This window comes from Staurois parvus, unplaced genomic scaffold (genome assembly GCF_062004578.1).
Source record: "Staurois parvus isolate SC_StPar_1 unplaced genomic scaffold, SC_StPar_1.0 ptg000327l, whole genome shotgun sequence".
Lineage (NCBI taxonomy): Eukaryota > Metazoa > Chordata > Amphibia > Anura > Ranidae > Staurois > Staurois parvus.
This window is the reverse complement of record NW_028318123.1, coordinates 4,346,478-4,366,005: the sequence shown is the minus strand read 5'-3', so window position 1 is coordinate 4,366,005 and position 19,528 is coordinate 4,346,478. Positions and strand designations below refer to the sequence as shown.

The 19,528-nt window shown below is 38.0% G+C and overlaps 1 protein-coding gene across 3 annotated transcripts in view; it reads right to left on the bottom strand.

The window, feature by feature from the left end:
* PHKA2 (phosphorylase kinase regulatory subunit alpha 2) overlaps positions 1–19,528 on the bottom strand; it is a 154,650-nt gene that overhangs the window by 4,558 nt on the left and 130,564 nt on the right. For 2 of the 3 annotated variants that reach the window (XM_089683895.1, XM_089683894.1), the window contains exons 30-33: positions 16,715–16,762; positions 8,276–8,449; positions 1,936–1,989; positions 1,392–1,592 (exon numbers count right to left, since the gene is read on the bottom strand). In XM_089683895.1, the coding sequence (XP_089540021.1) occupies positions 1,392–1,592; positions 1,936–1,989; positions 8,276–8,449; positions 16,715–16,762 (477 nt within the window). The remainder of the gene's footprint in view (positions 1–1,391; positions 1,593–1,935; positions 1,990–8,275; positions 8,450–16,714; positions 16,763–19,528) is intronic. The other variant, XM_089683896.1, reaches the window with a different exon arrangement.

Genomic DNA, 19,528 nt, shown 5'->3' with positions numbered 1-19,528 from the left:
TAAACAAATTCACATAAGGCAGGAATTGTATACTTGGAAGTCCTATATTTAATAAATATCATATAGACACCCCAAAAGATTATTTATCTGGAGTTTAGAATTACCAAGGACCTGAAAGACAGGTAATAGGATGCTGTGCCTTGTGAATTAAGGCCCCATGATATGTCTTTGTTAATATTATCTGTCATATACTAAAATTCATTCAAACTATATGACAGACTTGTCAGGATCATGCTCATATTTCAATTGTGTCCCCATGCCAGTTTAATTGTGACCCTAGGATTCTTTCATTGCACCAAAGCCTGTGATCATAGACCTTCGAGTCCATATTATTCTGAACAGCTGAATCAAGATATTGGAAATAAACAAATGGCTTTCTTTATATTTTTGTACTCAAAAGATAAGACATACTAATACAGTATGCCTTCATACATATGAAATATATAATTGTTGCAAGAAAGGCATTCTGCCACTACCTCTACCTCTTTCCTTAAATCCAGGCTTAGTTATCTCTTGATGGTTTCTTAGGGCCCTTTCACACAAGAGATCAGCCTGGATCCAGCTGTCAGATTTCCAGTCGGATCCAGAGTCAACCACAATTTTTGTGCAAATAAATGTAAATCAATAGACATTTGCTTACAACCGAGTCCGAGATAGAAAAGGTCTGCATCCTACGACTATTTTCCTTAACAAATGAAAAAAATGGACATATGAAAAACGGATGTATACAGATGGAAACGGAACTGAAGATAGATGTACAAACTTATGTAAAATGATGTAAACAGATGCAGTTTTTATTTAATTTTTTTGATCAATTTACATGACAGAACTGATGATGCTTGTGTGCATGGACCCTAAGCGATAAACATATAATGGAGCTCATACTGATTAAATGGAAAATAAACAATCCAGCACTCAAACTGGAGCCAGAACTGGACCTTTTTAGAAGCTAGAGGAAATACATTTCAATAAAACCTGGGGATCTTTCTTCATATTGCCAATATGAAGTCTTCAAAGCCATGCAACCTAATGACTATATACTGCCAGTGGGAGAAATCTAGAAAAGGTATGTTAGCTGCAGAAGGAAGACACTCGATTTGGGAAACAATGAGAATCAACATATCATTGGATTCCTCTCAAATGGGTATATATGTGGTCTTGAGGTAAGTCTAGTAGGTGATAGGGTATCTCATGGTGACCCATATTTTTGCAGGATCAGGGCTAAGGAAACCTGCACAATGTTGTACATATCAGTCTGTGCTGTATAACCAGCTATGGTTAAGGACAGGAACAAGTTTCATTTTACACTGAAGGCTCTGAGACAGGCAATACTGGAAATTATGGAGTATGAATTAAGTGAAAAAGAGAGGAACAGAGGAAGTATTCCATACCTGGTCCTGAAGGAACAGATCACTGGCCATGTGCACAATACGATCCACATGGATGATGCCTCCAATGTTATTCACTTCCATGTCTGACACTAGAGTGAGAACGTGTATGGCCTCTACTAGCAGCTGCCTGTACTCAGGCTGTGGAACATGATTGAGGACAGACTCCACATGGACAGCAAACTTTATTTCACAAGCAGTCATCTATAAAAAATAAAACCATTATAAGGTGTTTGTAAAAATAAGAAATGTAAATATCTATAAACAAACTGAAAAAAAAAACAGTTGTGTTTTTTTGCACTGGTTACACTTGACAATATAGGTATCAAAATCGACAACTTCTGTAAACTTGTCAAATATAGAACCAGGTGGGACTATAGAATAATTTAAATTATTAGCTGCCATGAGAATTACAATAACTTACTCCATATGTTCTCCACGAAACCAGCGTATCAAGGCAATATTTCCATTTGCTTAAAGCTATATACTTGTTTAATTACACATTGTAATTCTAATTGTATTATGTACATTTTAGTATTTAGCGTACCTCTCTTGTGCTTGAGGATGGAAGAACATATCCATCAATTGACAATCCATGACACTGTAAAAAAATAATGATAATTACACAGAAGGAAATGATATAGGAATAATAAGTATAATATTAAAGCATGAATTCAAACTAGATGTATTATCTTCATTTCATTTTTATTCTCTACATAACCTTATGCACTGGTTTGACAGGATTTATACATAACTACTCCGAGAGACCATTTTTCTTACAAGGGTTTAAAACTGCAAGGTGTACTTGGTAACAAAATCACACAAGCAGAATGGCAGCTTTCTATTTTTTTGCTACTCAAGATAATTGGCTCGTCTGCTTCATCTTCACACATGTCCTTTGTTTCCATTTTTTTCAAACAGCACTAGGGATGCTAGTTTTCATGAATGAAGAGTGTCTTATGTACTGGCGGCTGCTGTGTTAGGTTGAAATCCTCAGTCCTCTTCCCCTGGATACCCTTAATGTTGGTCTTCCTGTGCTTTGGAGGTTGATATGAGCAGCTGCAACTGTGCTAGGCACTCATCAAGTGCTGACTATGCCCACACCTTTCTGCCCATGTGCTACATGCATAAACTGTGGTTCCCACAATGAAAAGCTCTCTATGAATGGAGGACAGGCCAGAATGAAAGATCTGTCTCCTCCATTCAAGGTCTTCAAAATGGTCCTAAAGACTCCAATAAACACCTTTCTTCTTTTCATTTAACTTTTCATTTAACTTATTCATGACATCATCCAAGATATGAAAGAAGAGCATTAGAGACATCAAATATACCTGCCTGATACTTAAAAGAATGGGAAAGGACTCAAATATGTCCCTCTTATGTTCTACATGCATTTTGAAAGGCCTGCCTACATGAGAGGGATTCACCCTCATGACAACCATGGTCAGTGTTTGCATTTAAATGCATTCTCGTAGTCCAAAAACAGAATATATTGGGTTGAACTGTAATCAGAAATGTCAGAAATGACAACAGTGTGATAATGCATATTCAGCTTTCACTATCCCTAAATTGCCCTTCTTGTGAAGTGCAATCAATAGTTCTTTCTTCCATTCATCAGCATCTATTCCTTTTCCTAACTTCATCTGAAGATGGTAAGAAGGAGTACAGGCAGTAAAGGGTTAACTTCAAGAATACACAAGGCTCTGAGGGCAGATGAGGCTCCTTAGCTCTAACAATCTCTTTTTCATCTTTTGTAGAAGGTGAGCTTGTGTTGAGGTTATCATGGTGTTTTTAATGTTTGTTTCTTGCAGTTTGGCGGTGTCCCATTTTTCTTTTCAGGACCCGCAGAGAATAAGTGTGTTGGTAATTGTAAGCTGGATTTCTGGTGATTGCTGCCTATCTTCTTATGGCAATGTGGATTTGCTTGTTGACAAGTTCAGTATTAGTGCACATCTCAATAAATGATTCTGCTGTTGTAAGTTTCCATTTCCAGCCCCTTCTTAGCCAATTGTACTTCCTCATGCCTTGGTAATAGGCCTGCTTGTGCATTTCAGCATTAGTATTTATTTGTAGAACTTATCCATGCAGCATTGTAAATTGTAATGCTAACAATTTTTCATGTGCTATTATAAGTCTATCTGAAATTATCATAATTCAGTAGGAGGCCTCTCTTAGCAGACCTATTTAGCAGGCACCCCTGCTGTGCTTTCACTACCCTCTTGCTCATGTACTAAATATAACAAATTGTTACCACAATCGATGGCAATTAACTCTCTAGTGCCATTTCACCTTGTTTTGCTGAGACCAAGGATCTTAGTGTTACAACAAGGTTCAATGTCATTTGACCAGTGCTAATTTTGAAGGTTATAGTTAGTACTTTTATTATTAGTTTAAGATGTGTGGGCTATAAGGCCTACGTATCTAAGCCTGTTGACTAGAATGATGTCTAAGGATGCAGGCTGTTCTTCCAGGAAGCACCTATTTGATGGTAGTATGGATTCACCATTTCACATATATCATGCAAAAAAATCTCAGATTCTCAAACAGGATAGGAGGACAACCTGAAAATATACAGTTTTTATTTTCTTTTGTTTTCTTTCTATGGTTGAACTGCATGGACTTTTGTCTTTTTTCACCCAGACTAACCATGTAACTATGTAGCTGTGAAAATTAAAAAAGTAGTCCCAAAGCAAAACAGCAGCACTGTTCAAGTAATGCAAGTGTTCATGCAAATCCTATGACCAGTGATGATGGTGATGATCCCATATATGACTATGACATATATGATATATATGTCATAGTCATATATGGGATCATCACCATCATCACTGGTTATAGTATTTACATGAACACTTGCATTACTTGAACAGTGCTGATGTTTTGCTTTGGGACTACTTTTTTAATTTTCATAGTTACATAGTCTGGCTAAAAAAAGACAAAAGTCCATCTAGTTCAACCATAGAAAAAAAAGAAAAGAAAAAAAAAAACCTGTATGTTTTCAGGTTGTCCTCCTATCCTATTTGAGAATCTGAGATTTTTTGCATAATCTTTATTTAGGTTTACAATACAGTTCAGGCATGTCATATGTGAAAAAAATATTATTGTCATAGTCACATGCGGCAAGTGTTTCTCAGAACATGCTATGTAGATCTCAGCTTTTTGAAATATAAATGTGCCATTAGATAGTGACCTGCTCCATTAAATTCTAAGCAGCATAGTGTCAAAATAGGTAAAATTATTGTAGCACTAGTGTTCCGGGATTAGTCAACTCCAGGAACACTCTCTGCATTCCTATACCCACATAAACAAATGGGTAGGCTAATAGGCTTCTGATAGGCTTGGCCCTAGAATGAGTATTAAAGAAATTCTATCATTATATTTTTTTTTTATAGTTCCATTGCTTATGGAACAAAGCATATGTAGTACTTGGTCCCTTATTTTAAGTGCTTTGTAACCCTAGCTATGATGTCAGCCCCCCTCTCCCTTCCAGCCACAATCGATCTGATAACAGCTATGAAGGATACAGCTGATAAATAGTTGCAGCTTTTCTTGGCAAGGTGGATAAAAATCGATGATTTAAAAAAAAAAAAAAAATCAGATTTTTTTGTAATTTAAATCAGATTGTTTTTAATTTAACCACTTCAAGTCCGGACACTTTTACCCCCTTCCTGTCCAGGCCAATTCTGTCTGAGACAGAAAAAGCTTTATTTAGGTGGTATTTATTCACCACTGGGATTTTTATTTTTTTTGCTATATAAATGAAAATGTCCAAAAATTTAGAAAAAAAGTGTTTTTCTTATAAAATTTTGCAAATAAATATTTCATCATAAATCTTAGCAAAAATTTATTCAGTTATCTTTTTAGTAAAAAAAAATAACCCAAATTAGTTTATAACCAAACATTATAACTTTTTTATAAATTTTTTTTACATTTTTATTTTATTTTTTTATATTATTATTTTTTTTTTTTTTACATACTGTCACGCTAGCAGTACAGTGTCACCATGGTGACACTGTACTACTTGTGGGGGGTGATGAAGATTTTTATTTTTTACACTGATTGCTTTTACACCCATAAAGGCTGTAAAAGCAATCATTTCTTCTTCTCTCTGGCTGCATTCTTGCAGCCATTGAGAACTACTGTGTGAGCTGTGATTGGTCACAGCTTATCACATGGTACAAGGCTGTTGTGAATAGCCTTGTACCATGTGACCTCTGTGATCATTTCACATGTAGTAAGCAATGATGTCAGAAGCGACATCTTGCTTACTACTCTGCATGTGATCACTGATTGGCCAATCAGTGATCACATGACCGGGACCTCGCACAGAGGTCTCGTATGACGATCGGTATTCCACTGTGTCTGGAGGACACAGCGGGCACCGGATCGTGGTGCTGCACGCTCCCAGGGAGCGCGCACAAACAGGGGGTGGGGAGGCCGTTTATAAACAGCCACCCACCCATGCACAACGGGCGGACGGGAAGTGGTTAAATTGGATTTTTTTTATTTAAATCGGATTTATTTTTAATAAACTGCTTTTGGAGTAAAAAAAAAATCTAACTAAATATAGTTTCCTATTTAAGGTACATTAATAACTTAGTTTATTCAGCATGAAATGGAGCTTCGTTATGTAGCATGAGGCTGTATATTCTGCAATATTTAAATTTTTGGTAAACTCATTCAATGAATCCAAGCTCTGCAAGCTGAGATAACATGCACTGCATTGATGCATTTACACAATTTCACAGTAACCATGAGAAAAAACATGAAAAAAAGAATTTGAGTAGTTCTCCAACTATGTGCGATTAACCTAAGATCGGTTCTGATATCATTGTTTTACTAACCTGACAGCTTATTATTCTAAAAAGGAAACCTTCATTTGATTTGCAAATATTAAAGATTCTAACTACCAGCAAGAATGATTCTGATTCCTTACATTTAAAGAGCACCTGTTATTTTAGATCCATCATGACAGCTAACAGGCAGCCACTCACCTGCTGCCGCCACGTCCCTCACCTTGTTGTGTCACTGCCGCATCACCAGCCGTCCCATTAATGTGAATGGGACTGTCGATGAGTTAATAGCGGGTCAGAGGAGGAGGAGCCGCTGCGGGACAGAGATAACAGCTGCTCTTTAGAAATTATGATTTAAATCAAGTCTTTTCACTGGTGATTTAAATCAAATCCACTCTGGCTGTGAGCACTTTCCCAAAACAGGCAACAGCAAGAGGAATGCAGAGGTGACATGTCCTCACTCCCTCTGCATGCTGTTGCTTGTCTCAAAAAAGTGCTCCAAGTGGAGACAGTCTGTATCTATGAAACAGGCATCTCCTTTTTGCTGCTGTTGATTGGTGGCAGGAGGGAGACAGGTCATACCTCATAACTAGGGTTAGAAAGCACTTAGAAAGATGAGACGTACTTTGTTCATAAGGGACAGAACTGTAATAAAAAAAAAAAAATAAATTATATATATATATATATATATATATATATATATATATATATATATATAGATAGATAGATATCTTTAAACAGCCAGCTCCCTCAGCTAGTACTAGGAAAGGTGGAGATGCTTAAAACTGTTGTTCCTATAGTCTCAGTTCATTGTGTTATATAAAGTTACCTATGGATTAAAAAAATGTTGATGATTGCTCCTTTTCCAAGTGGATTGTCTATAGGGCAGTGCTTGAAGCCCTTCAGCACGAGTGATGCGACAATATTTTGCTTTCTACATTGTGCAACTGATAACAGAAGATATGGCCTTTAAATATCATAAATCTTTTGGCTGTTTTTGTCTTCATTTGCTTTTTCAAATCAATAACATCATCATATGTAAAGACTTGACATGCTACTAACATTCGATGAGCTTAATTCCACAAAAAAAAAAGAAAAAAGAGAGAGATCCTCAAGTTAAGAAATCCTGAAATGTAAAGTACAGATACACTGGGAAAAAAACAGCTAAAGCCCTAATGCGTTTTGTACCAGCAGGTGCTTAGTCATGTGCCCATATGATTAAGCATTATGATTGAGAATATCCTATTTGAGGAAACACATTGGACGGAGCCTGTGCTGACATCATCATGCCCACCAAGAGAAGAGGATTTTTGGTATTGATATAGCCCTTGGGAAGAAACACCGGTGACCATTAGCAATGTCGCTTAACGCTTGAGAAGGAACATCGGATACTATTACTACGTTGCATGCTGAGATAGTCCCAAAAGCACATACGACCATCTTAGAGATAGGTGGTCATGGGATGACGATGAGTGCAAATCCATGTGGGGCACCTATCTGAGCACAGTGGAGCACCTGTCACTTTATATGGAGTTCACAATCAAGGATTGAGCATCCTTGCACTTTATTTCACATACTGGGACTGACTATTATTACCAGTATAACATATGTTTATCGCAACCATTTAATTTAATAATGTTCCCAAGTTTATTGTTTGCACGGCCTATATGGTAATTTTTTTTTCATTATGATTAAAGACCTGCCGATGCGAAAAGCACTAAGGCATTAACATTTTTGATGGATGGATCTGTGTATGCGCTTTACATTTCAATAATCTACTGTGCATTGCATTGCTACTCCAGGAATCTCTTTCTTTTGTGGATTTATGCAGACAGCCTAGGCAAAGCAGAGTGGCTAGTATTTGTTTTTATGGTTTGATGTGGGTTGATGTGGGTTTTTTTGGAGAATTGTTGGTAAACTTAAAAATAGTGACATGTCCAAACACATTGTTATGTTGTGAATAAGTTACCATTGTCATGTACTGTATGAAGTATTTTAATGTATGTCTATAACAAATTAATTTCCATAAGATATTGTACTGTCCTCATGTACGAAGATTTAAACAATACAAATAGATGCATTTTTATTTACTACCTTCTGAAGGAGGCTCCACACTTTCTGGTAAAAGCCCATTGGTACCCTGTTGATGGCTCCATCAAGTCTTCTCCTTCTTAGCCACTGGCCTTGATGATCATCCCATATAAGCTGAGGTCCACAAGATGCTGTTGGAGACAAAGTTCCAGTGGGAGATGAAGGACTGCTGCATCTCTGAAACAAAATGTGCAAGCCCCATCAGTGAACAGCTTACATACAGACATGAAATTCATAGTTTGGGGTTAGTAAGATCCTCCAGGATTAGTATTTCCACTAAAAAAAGTAAAAACTGTGAATTTCTGAAAGGTAATAGGAATGAACACACTTGCAAACAGAAGAAAAGGAGAAAAATATTATTAAGAGTCAACCTGTGGCTTCCCAGTATTATGGAACTACAAATCCCAGATATCAAGTTAGGTAACATATGGCACTAAAGTATATTGAAAGCAAAATGGCAGCATGTCCATGTTTGAAATCTCGCATGATTATTTCTGCTTTACACACTGCTTCTATGTACATAACTACACGGGTTGAAAAGATGTCTCATTAAACAGAACCTGCCACAACAAAATCTTCTAACACAGGAGACATTTGGTGAAAAAGCTAAAGTTTAGTGAAAAAAAAAACTATATACAGTGGGGCAAAAAAGTATTTAGTCAGCCACCAATTGTGCAAGTTCTCCCACTTAAAAAGATGAGAGAGGCCTGTAATTGGCATTATAGGTAGACCTCAACTATGAGAGACAAAATGAGAAAACAAATCCAGACAATCACATTGGCTGATTTGGAAAGAATTTATTTGCAAATTATGGTGGAAAATAAGTATTTGGTCAATATCAAAAGTTCATCTCAATACTTTGTTATATATCCTTTGTTGGCAATGACAGAGGTCAAACGTTTCCTGTAAGTCTTCACAAGGTTGGCACACACTGTTGCTGGTATGTTGGCCCATTCCTCCATGCAGATCACCTTTAGAGCAGTGATATTTTGGGGCTGTCGCTGGGCAACACAGACTTTCAACTCCCTCCAAAGGTTTTCTATGGGGTTGAGATCTGCAGACTGGTTAGGCCACTCCAGGACCTTGAAATGCTTCTTACGAAGCCACTCCTTCGTTGCCCGGGCGGTATGTTTGGGATCATTGTCATGTTGGAAGACCCAGCCACATTTCATCTTCAATGCCTTTGCTGATGGAAGGAGGTTTGCACTCAAAATCTCACGATACATGGCCCCATTCATTCTGTCCTGTACATGGATCAGTCGTCCTGGTCCCTTTGCAGAGAAACAGCCCCAAAGCATGATGTTGCCACCCCCATGCTTCACAGTAGGTATGGTGTTCTTTGGATGCAACTCAGCATTCTCTCTCCTCCAAACACAACGAGTTGTGTTTCTACCAAACAGTTCTATTTTGGTTTCATCTGACCATATGACATTCTCCCAATCCTCTTCTGGATCATCCAAATGCTCTCTAGCAAACTTCAGACGGGGTCCCCGTGTGGTCCTGGGATTTTTGCTCACCGTTCTTGTGATCATTTTGACCCCACGCGGTGAGAACTTGCGTGGAGCCCCAGATCGAGGGAGATTATCAGTGGTCTTGTATGTCTTCCATTTTCTAATTATTGCTCCCACAGTTGATTTGTTCACACCAAGCTGCTTGCCTATTGCAGATTCAGACTTCCCAGCCTGGTGCAGGTCTACAATTTTGTTTCTGGTGTCCTTCGACAGCTCTTTGGTCTTCACCATAGTGGAGTTTGGAGTGTGACTGTTTGAGGTTGTGGACAGCTGTCTTTTATACTGATAACAAGTTCAAACAGGTGCCATTGATACAGGTAATGAGTGCAGGACAGAGGAGCCTCTTAAAGAAGAAGGTACAGGTCTGTGAGAGCCAGAAATCTTGCTTGTTTGTAGGTGACCAAATACTTATTTTCCACCATAATTTGCAAATAAATTCTTTCCAAATCAGCCAATGTGATTGTCTGGATTTTTTTTCTCATTTTGTCTCTTATAGTTGAGGTCTACCTATGAGGCCAGTTACAGGCCTCTCTCATCTTTTTAAGTGGGAGAACTTGCACAATTGGTGGCTGACTAAATACTTTTTTGCCCCACTGTATATAGTTACACCAAAACACTACTCCACCCCCCCCAGGCACATTGGAATGTAAACACTTGTTGGTTGAGCTCATGCATGAAAACATTGATCTCACTACATATACTGTATTACCTAATGCAGCGCATGCCAGAGTAAAATAAATAATTTGAGGGCCATTATTCATGGCTAACTCTAAAATGATGACCTGTAGGGGCTTTTTAAGCTTCACCTCTGGATAAATTAGGGAAGTTTGTTGCCATTTCATGGGTGCATGTAATTTTAATGCTTGACGTGTTGGGTATCTATTTATTTGGTGTAACCTCATCTTTTATATTGTACAATGAAATTGGGCAATGTATTGGGTTAATGTTCCATAAAATTAACTTTAGTGTTTTTATACTGAAATGTTGCACTTGATATACAGATGACATAAAAAATTACATTTAGACATATAGTATAAAACTAGAACTACCACCATTTTATTCTCCTGTGTCTCTGCTTTCAGAAAATATATAATGTTTTGGGGGTTTTATGTAACAAAAAGCAGAAACGTTTTATGAACAGTTAATCTGGGGCTTACCAATATTATGGAATTACAAATCCGAGCATATCAAGTTAGGTAACATATTGCACTGAAAAAAAACTGAGATGCAAAATGCCAGCATGTCCTGATCTTTGGAATTTCACATTATTATTTCCATTTTACACAATGCATAACATGCGCAGCCTCTACATACACAAGTACAAATTACCTTTATGTAGTTCATATCAGCTACCTATACTAAGGTCACCACTGTTTTTCTCTTGTGAACTGAGCCTAATTTGTCTCAGGAATTCAATGGTTTGGGGGTTTATTGTAATATTTAGGCATACAATTAAATAACACACTGATAAGAATCTGAGAGGTAAGATTCCAGCATGTCCTGCTGTTGCCTATGGATAATTTAACACCTTGAAATTTGTTGCCATTTTGCAACTTTTATGCTTGACATGTTGGGTATCTATTTACTTGCCACAACCTTATTTTTATATTTTACCAAAACATTGGGTGATATATAGCATTTGTATGCCCTAAAACTAATTTTAGTATATCTTTTACTGACATGTTGTGCTTGATATACAGTTGACATAAAAAATATTGTAGTAACATAAACAACTGAAACTATAAACTAAGTAACATTCGGTACAAAATGATTTTTTAAATATGTGTGCAAAAAAAAAATAAAAAGAAAGGCTCTCGCAGCACAAGGCTTACAATTCCACCATCTTCATGGTGGTGAGAACTGAGCTTAAATAGCTGTCTATGGATGAAACAAGGAAAAGGAGTCATTTGAGGCGGTGATAAAATAATACTTTACGAGTTAAAAGAATTTTTTATGAAAAAATAGGCTTTGAACAGATTAATATTAACTTTACTTGAAAATATAAAGATTGCACATCTTGTTGACATTTTTAGGAGAATAGTATCATGACGTAAAAGAAGTAGTGGAGGTATAATAACGTGTCCATTTTAGTGGATTAAACCTATTGCAGTCTAAAGCAACAAGTGTTCTCAACAAGAACAACTTACATAAAATATATCTGAAGGTGGTCAAAACGTTGTTTTGCCATTGTGATAATCAATTTGTATCTGATAAAAAATTAAACCACATGCATTTTCAGTCTGTTTTAACTGACTCTAATATTTTAAGTCAAGAAGGATGTCATCAAAGAGGATGAAACATTTTGATCTTTTACAGTAGGGCATATGAATGATTTTATTAGATATTTTTAAGAAAAAAAGAATTAGAGTTATTATTTGATCATAATTATTAGCGGTACTGGATAAAAAAGCAAATGTTTGTGACAATGAAAATGCTTTTAAATAAAATTGAATATTGCCTTCAGTTTCTAAGAAACAATCTATACAACAATGATATACGTGTACCCTCAGACTTTTCAGTAAGGAGATGTCGCTATAGGAAATTCCAAGAGAGTACATAATAGAGCTCACCAATGAAGGTTTTATGAACTTTGAACTGTCTCTACAAGAGATGGAGGCACATCCAATGGCCATATGATGTGTATGTCACTTTGAAGTCTTTAACCATCTCTAATCATTTTTTAGGCAGCCGACAGAGAGAGTTGGGGGTAGTCAGTCATTAGACATGATCCAACAAATCTCAGTGGAATCTTTCTTTGCAAAGCTGATGAGTACTCTAAATACCTGTAAACTGAACTTGTCCAAGCTTACAAGTAGTGTCAGTGATGAAAGGAGGAGGTGTCAATGAGGTGAGGAGGAGGTGTCAATAATCAGAGGGAGGTACAATAGCAACTGGGGCAGATTTTTGACTGTCTGAAAATGGATCATCCCAAAGCAGCTTCCTGCAGGAACTCCCTATATGTGAGCTTGTCATCTTTTGTCTATGGATAGCTCTAATCAAATATGGCTCTCAAAAGGAAAATGTGAATAAAGACAATGTAAATATAAAATAAATGCAAGTCCAAGTATCTTTTTGCAGGAACATGAAAGAAGGGGAAAACCTCAAAGGTGCATCTGGCTCTTTGATGTTTGGATATTGCCAAGAAAGATCTCCATATTCAGTGATGTGTAGTCTTATTAATCTGCTTCATTGAGATTCTGTGCAGAAACTGCCAACTGCCTTATTAAAGATATGGAGGGAAAGGGATTTCATAGAACTCATAAATACTCCTTTCATAGGTCAGATTAGCCTGCTGTATATTGATTCTGCCAATAAATGATCCATATATTAGGAGCTCACACCTCTTGAGTCTGAATAAAATCTGCGTGTAATTGAATAGGCATGCTAAAAACAGCAGAATGATTATCACAAATGGCAAACTACACAATGAACATTCTGCTTTCCTGAAGTCATGTAAATATGCACCAGATTATATTATCAGGTTTCAGCTTATATAATAAATAAATATATATATATAAAAATAATAATATATATGTGTGTGTGTATGAAGCATATTGAATTTTAGAGTGTAAAAGCAAACTACAAATTCTGCTTTGCTCACCACATTTGCAGCTTGGCTTCACTGCTTTACCTTCATATTCATATCCCATTATCCCAGACCATTAACCTCCCTAGCGGTCTGATTATGTCCATATTTCTGTGCTCAAAGCGGTAAATTTTTTTGCATGGAAATATGTTTTTTTTTATTGTAGGCCTGTAATTTTTAGGAATAACTCACTGAAATCTGTCTGAACAAGAGTCTAGTAAACATCCCGGGTAGGATAAAACTTGAAACACGAAATCATAAATTATAATTTAATAAATAATCATAAAAAATAATATAATAATAATAAGTTTAATTCAATAATATAATCAAACCAAAAACACCGAAATTTGAAATATAGCGCCAAGTTCGCACATCACTGAGCAAAGTCGCAAAATCGTTTTCAGTGTCTGATGACGAATTTCCCCACGAATCATTATCACTCATTTCTGCAAGTAGTTCTAATTTACTATTGCTGTTCTCTAGCCGGTCTAAAACTGCTTTTGACCTAAAGGGACACTTTTTGGATGCCATGGATGTTTCTCAGTTTCCAGGCAGAAAGAACAGTAAAAATGCAGGCAGGGCACAGGACAAAGCACTAGGGACAAAATGTATGTGAAATGGTTTGATACAGTAATGTTTTACTATCTGATTTTAGTGAATGTCACTTTTTGTCATTTTCAAATTTCCCACCGTTCCGTCCCCCGTACGTCCCGACGCTCGCAGGGGACGGAACCCAGATGACAGATGCCAGCATCCGCCGGAGGACATTGCCAGGGACACTGCAGGAGGGACATCGCGGGAGCGCAGGAGAAGGTAAGTGATTGAGGGATCGTGGAGCAGCGTCGCATGGTAATCCCGAGTGTAGCTCGGGGTTACCACTTGTGGTACTAAAACTTAACCCCGAGCTACACTCGGGAATACCGCCAGGGAGGTTAAGAATGAACAAAGTAACAAACGTGTGTGTAGACCAAGTATGGGTCTTACAAACCAATATGGGAATTTGTATGTTGTGTCATCACAGGTGTTAATTCACAATAATGGACAACCTTATAGTGCCTTTCGTGTTTTTAGGTATAATTTACTGCCTCAGCCTGTCTTGATCAAGTGTGTTGTATTGGCCATAAGTCATCACTGACCAAAATCATTGTTCCTACATCATGAGGAACCAAAATGAAAGTTTAAGGCATTTTAAACCATCCTACCTTTCTTTGAGAATGCACAGTGTCTAGCATGAAACATTTCAGAATAGAATTTCCTCCTAATGGCCATTTTAATAAAGGAAGATTATTTTGCATCTCGTTGTGTGTTATTCCTGTTAATGATATAATTGCTTCCTACCTGCACCTTGTGTTTTTGACCTGCACAAGATGTGGATTGATCCTGTAGTTTCATGGTGTCAGTTGTTGGCCTGTATGCACAGCCTATAGTAGAGTAAATCTGCACATTCCTTTGTCAGAAGTTTGAATTTGTGTTCAAACATGAGGCACATGACATGGCATTGCTCGGGCTAATGCATGACCTATTTGTGTAGTCTATGAACTGACATTTTCTGTGAAGAAAGTACATATCCCACAATCCCTGGGTCTCTTAGTCTAGCACTGGTGTAGGTAAGAGCTAAACCATATTTAGAAACCTCAGACTCATCAATATATCTGTATAGTTCTGATTGCACAACCAAAAAACTTTCTTAAATAAAAAAAAACATTACTTAGAACTGACACAGACACCAACAGGCAGGGTAATTAAAAGGTGTGTTTCATCACATCAGCACTCCCATGTTTGTGATGCAACACAAAGGAAATGGTGAGGCATGGTTTAGACACTGTGGGGTTGATTTACTACAACTGGAGAGTGCAAAATTTGGTGCAGCTGTGCATGGTAGCCAATCAGTTTCTAACTTCAGTTTGTTCAATTAAGCTTAGACAATAAAACCTGGAAGCTGATTGGTTTCTATGCACAGCTGCACCAGATCTTGCACTTTCCACTTTTAGTAAATCAACCCCTGTGTGACCCGGAACAAGAAGCTCCCTGTAACTTTAGTGAATCAACCCCTGTGTGACCCGGAACAAGAAGCTCCCTGTAACTTTAGTGAATCAACCCCTGTGTGACCCGGAACAAGAAGCTCCCTGTAACTTTAGTGAACAGGGACAAGGTAGATAAATGAATACATGGACATAGAGGCATCAATCAGTCATGACACTACAAATGTCAACCACAACATGAGAACCCATCATTACAGGGTAAAACAAACAACACAGGGAATATAACTGCAGGAATACCTACTTGAAACAACACAAAAATCTGCAATGTACAATGCCTTTATATTTTGGCCAGAATGCAAAAGTTGTCTCTATGTTGCTCAATACACATACCACTTGGATTACAAGAGCATTGCAGCTGTGGGAAATACATGGGCTGCCTGGAAGGGCAAGGAAGTCTCAGCTACAATAAGCTATTTGAGTTAAATTGTCTTCATTATTAATACATGCGTGCAATGTAATCTCCTGTCAACTATTCCTAATGCTTCTCTGACAGATCAGAAGTTTTGTCTGGGTGCTAAACATCTGGACCTCACAGTATAACCATGTATTGGAGCCCGGTCTAAACATGTATGGCCTGCTAAAGCAACTATACAAATTGCTATTTAATTCCTTGCCTAATTAAACTGACCATGTAAGTATTGCATGATTTATGTAAATGTCTACAGATAAACTGTCATTGGTGGGGTGAGGGGTGGAGCTGATTCTTCTGACTGTTGGGCCACCTACTACCTATCCTACCTAAATGCCATAATAGCAGCCTTAAGTGATATTAAAGGAAATTCTAATATCACTTAAGGCTCCTTGCTCCTGCTGAGTGCCCCCAGAGCAAGCAGCTTGCTATTGGGGCACCCAATCAGCCTCACTCCTGAGATACTGCTCTGTGTGTCCATTCACACACAGAGCCACAGCTTGGCCCTGCCCCCTCTCTATCCTCATTGGCTCACTGGCTGTGATTGACAACAGTAGGAGCTAATGGCTCTCACTGCTGTCTTAGCCAATGAGAAGAGAGAGTCCTCGGAGAGCCGAGGCTCTTGTGCACATTGTTGGATCGCGATGGGGCTCAGGTGAGTATGAGAGAGGTGCTGCTGCACACAGAAGGCTTTTCACCTTCATCCAAAGAATGCATCAAAGTAAAAAGCGTTGAGCCTTTACAACCATTTTAAGAACGAGGCTTGTTGAAGGAAGCCTATTAAATGTATTTTTTCATAAAAAGTCGGAAAAGAATACAGAACCCATGATGGATATGCTGTATATTGTACATGTGACAGAAGAAGACAAGCCAGGAGAAAAATGATGAATTTACCGTAGACCTTGATGAATGGATGCTGCTTACAGAATGCCCATGCAAGAACTACAAAGGAACACAAAAATAAAGGGTGTAAACAATAATACTACTAGACATGCTGTGGAAGCCAAAGGAAAGCAGACTGGTGAAGGACACATAGATAGTAAGTAAGGGTCAGTATGTTAGCAAAAAGATTAACATAATATTTATGTACTAGAGGTCACAGAATAACGTCAGCTCTCATTAATATCTCATAATACTAAGGATAACTGCATATGTGTAACCCGATGTTAATAAAAGCAGTTTGGGCCGAGTTGCATCAATGATAGTGCCCATGGGTGTGAAGAGTCACAGCATCACAAATGCCCAATGGTGACTGGTTCTCTTTACCCACATGCCGCCCAGCCACTGTAGAAATACGGCGGCAGGGCGGCATGGCTGGGCAAAAGCACGTTTTAAAACGTGTGTTTTTTAAACAGGTAGGGATCACGCGCGAGGCGCGCCGCCGCCCTACCAGTCCCGCCGGTCACAGCCGCGGATGTCAGTCGTCGGGTCACAGCCAGTTGTTACCGGCTATGTCCCGGGTGATCGGCGGCAATCGCTGACAGAGAGCACAGCTGCAGTAGCTGTGCTTTCTGTCAGTTCCCTGACAGCTCCAGGACACGCTGATCGGGACAGAAGAGTTTCTCTCTCCCGATCAGCGGTGTTCCCTACAGTACACACCCCCGCCCCCTAGTAAAACACTCCCTTCACACAGTTAACCCTTTCCCTGAATAATAAACTTAACCCCTTCCTCCCCAGTGCCATTAGTACAGTGTCAGTGTTTTTTTTTTTGCACTGATCACTGTATTGGTGTCACTGGGGATGTCAGTGACCCCAAGTCAGTACCCCCCCAATGTCAGAATGTCCGCCGCAGTCCCGCCATAAGTCACTGATCGCCGCCATAAGTCACTGATCACCGCCATAAGTCGCTAATCTCCGCCATTATTAGTATAAAAAAACCATAAAAATCCCAGTAACTTTCCCGCCATTTGTAAACGCTATAACTTTCACGTAAACCAATTAATTTACACATATTGGGTTTTTTTTTTAGCAAAGACATGTCGCAGAATGCATTTTGGCAGAAATTTATGACTAAATTTGATTTTTAAATTTTTATATACTGGACATGTTTTATAGTCCAAAATATTGTTTTTTTTTCTCAAAATTGTCAGGCTTTGTTTTTTATAGCGCAAAAAATAAAAACTGCACAGGCGATCAAATACCACCGAAAGAAAGCACAATTTGTGGGAAAAAAAGGATGTAAATTTCATTTATGTACCGTATTGCATGACCGTGCAATTGTCCGTTAAACTAGTGCAGCGCTGTATAGCAAAAAAATGGCATAAATTGCAGTATCTATACCATAGTTTGTAGACGCTATAACTTTCACACAAAGAAATCAATATACACTTATTGGGATTTTTTTTACCACAAACATGTAGCAGAATACATTTTGGCCTAAATTTATAACTAACTTTGAGTTTACTATATATTTTTTATAGCTGAAATTAAAAAATATCGTTTTTCTTCACAATTGTTGGCCTTTTTTTGTTTATAGCGTGAAAAATAAAAAGCGCACAGGCGATCAAATACCACCAAAAGAAAGCTCTATTTGTGTGAAAAAAAGGACATAAATTTAATTTGGGTGCAGCATTGCATGATCGCGCAATTATCAGTTGAATTAGTGCAGCGCCGAGTAGCAAAAATAGGCCTGGTCATTAAGGGGGGTAAATCCTCTGGAGGTCAAGTGGTTAAAGAAAGAAAGTGAAATTGTTTTATTTCCTCCACTGATTTCTGTGAAATGTACTTTGGTATTGTTTGCCACAGCTCTTAATTCACAGTATATAAGATGTAACCTCATTTACTTACGGTATAATACAAAAATACAATACATTTAAACACAAAATCTGTCATACACTACTGTTCTCCTTATAAGTTGGATAACAAGAGCAGATCTGTACAGCACATTTACTAAGGGTATGGGTGGGAGAGCAGGTGCCTGTCACCATGTGGCTGCTATTAGTAGATGGTGTGTCAGGGGACAATAGTTTGACTCTAGGAAGAACATGAAAGTCCTAAGAGAATTCAGATTCAGAGTGAACTCATACAGTAAACACGCTTAGGATAGCATTGTACATGAAAATCATGTCAGGCATAACTAACAAAACCTACAGAGAAACAAAAGTTTTCACCAAGCTAGCAACTCTGAAAGAAACGCTGCGGGGCATACAGGATATCCAGCAATTAATAACCATTCTTGGTGAGTATGTTCTGCAATGTCTGGGGTTCAGACTGGTCACATAATAAAAACATTTTTATCATGTTAACTGAAGAAAAAATATCTAGAAATGTACTTATTGCTTTATGTCATGATGACCCTGCTTTGGGGGTCATAGTTGCTTTCTATTGGTTGTTACAATTTACCAGCCCTATGGCTGGAAGTTGCCTAGTGATGGCTATCATGTATATGTATTTCTGCATTGGTTTTTGTAACCTAACTCATATATCTAGCCCCTGCGTGGGCAACTTGTGAGCATGTCTTACCCTATTTGTTTCTTTCTGAACTGCAATAAAAAATATTGAAACAGAAATGTATAAATTGAACGTGGTCCTATTTGGCCACCCAAGATGGCACAATTTTGTGTGAAGAACTAACAGTCTTATTAAAGTGTTACTAAACCCCTGACCCTGCATTCACTATATCTGGTCTCCCACAGTACACAGAACATGGAAGTGCAATTATTTTAGTAAATATACTACACTTGATCTTAGCCAAAAGGCCGAAAAGTG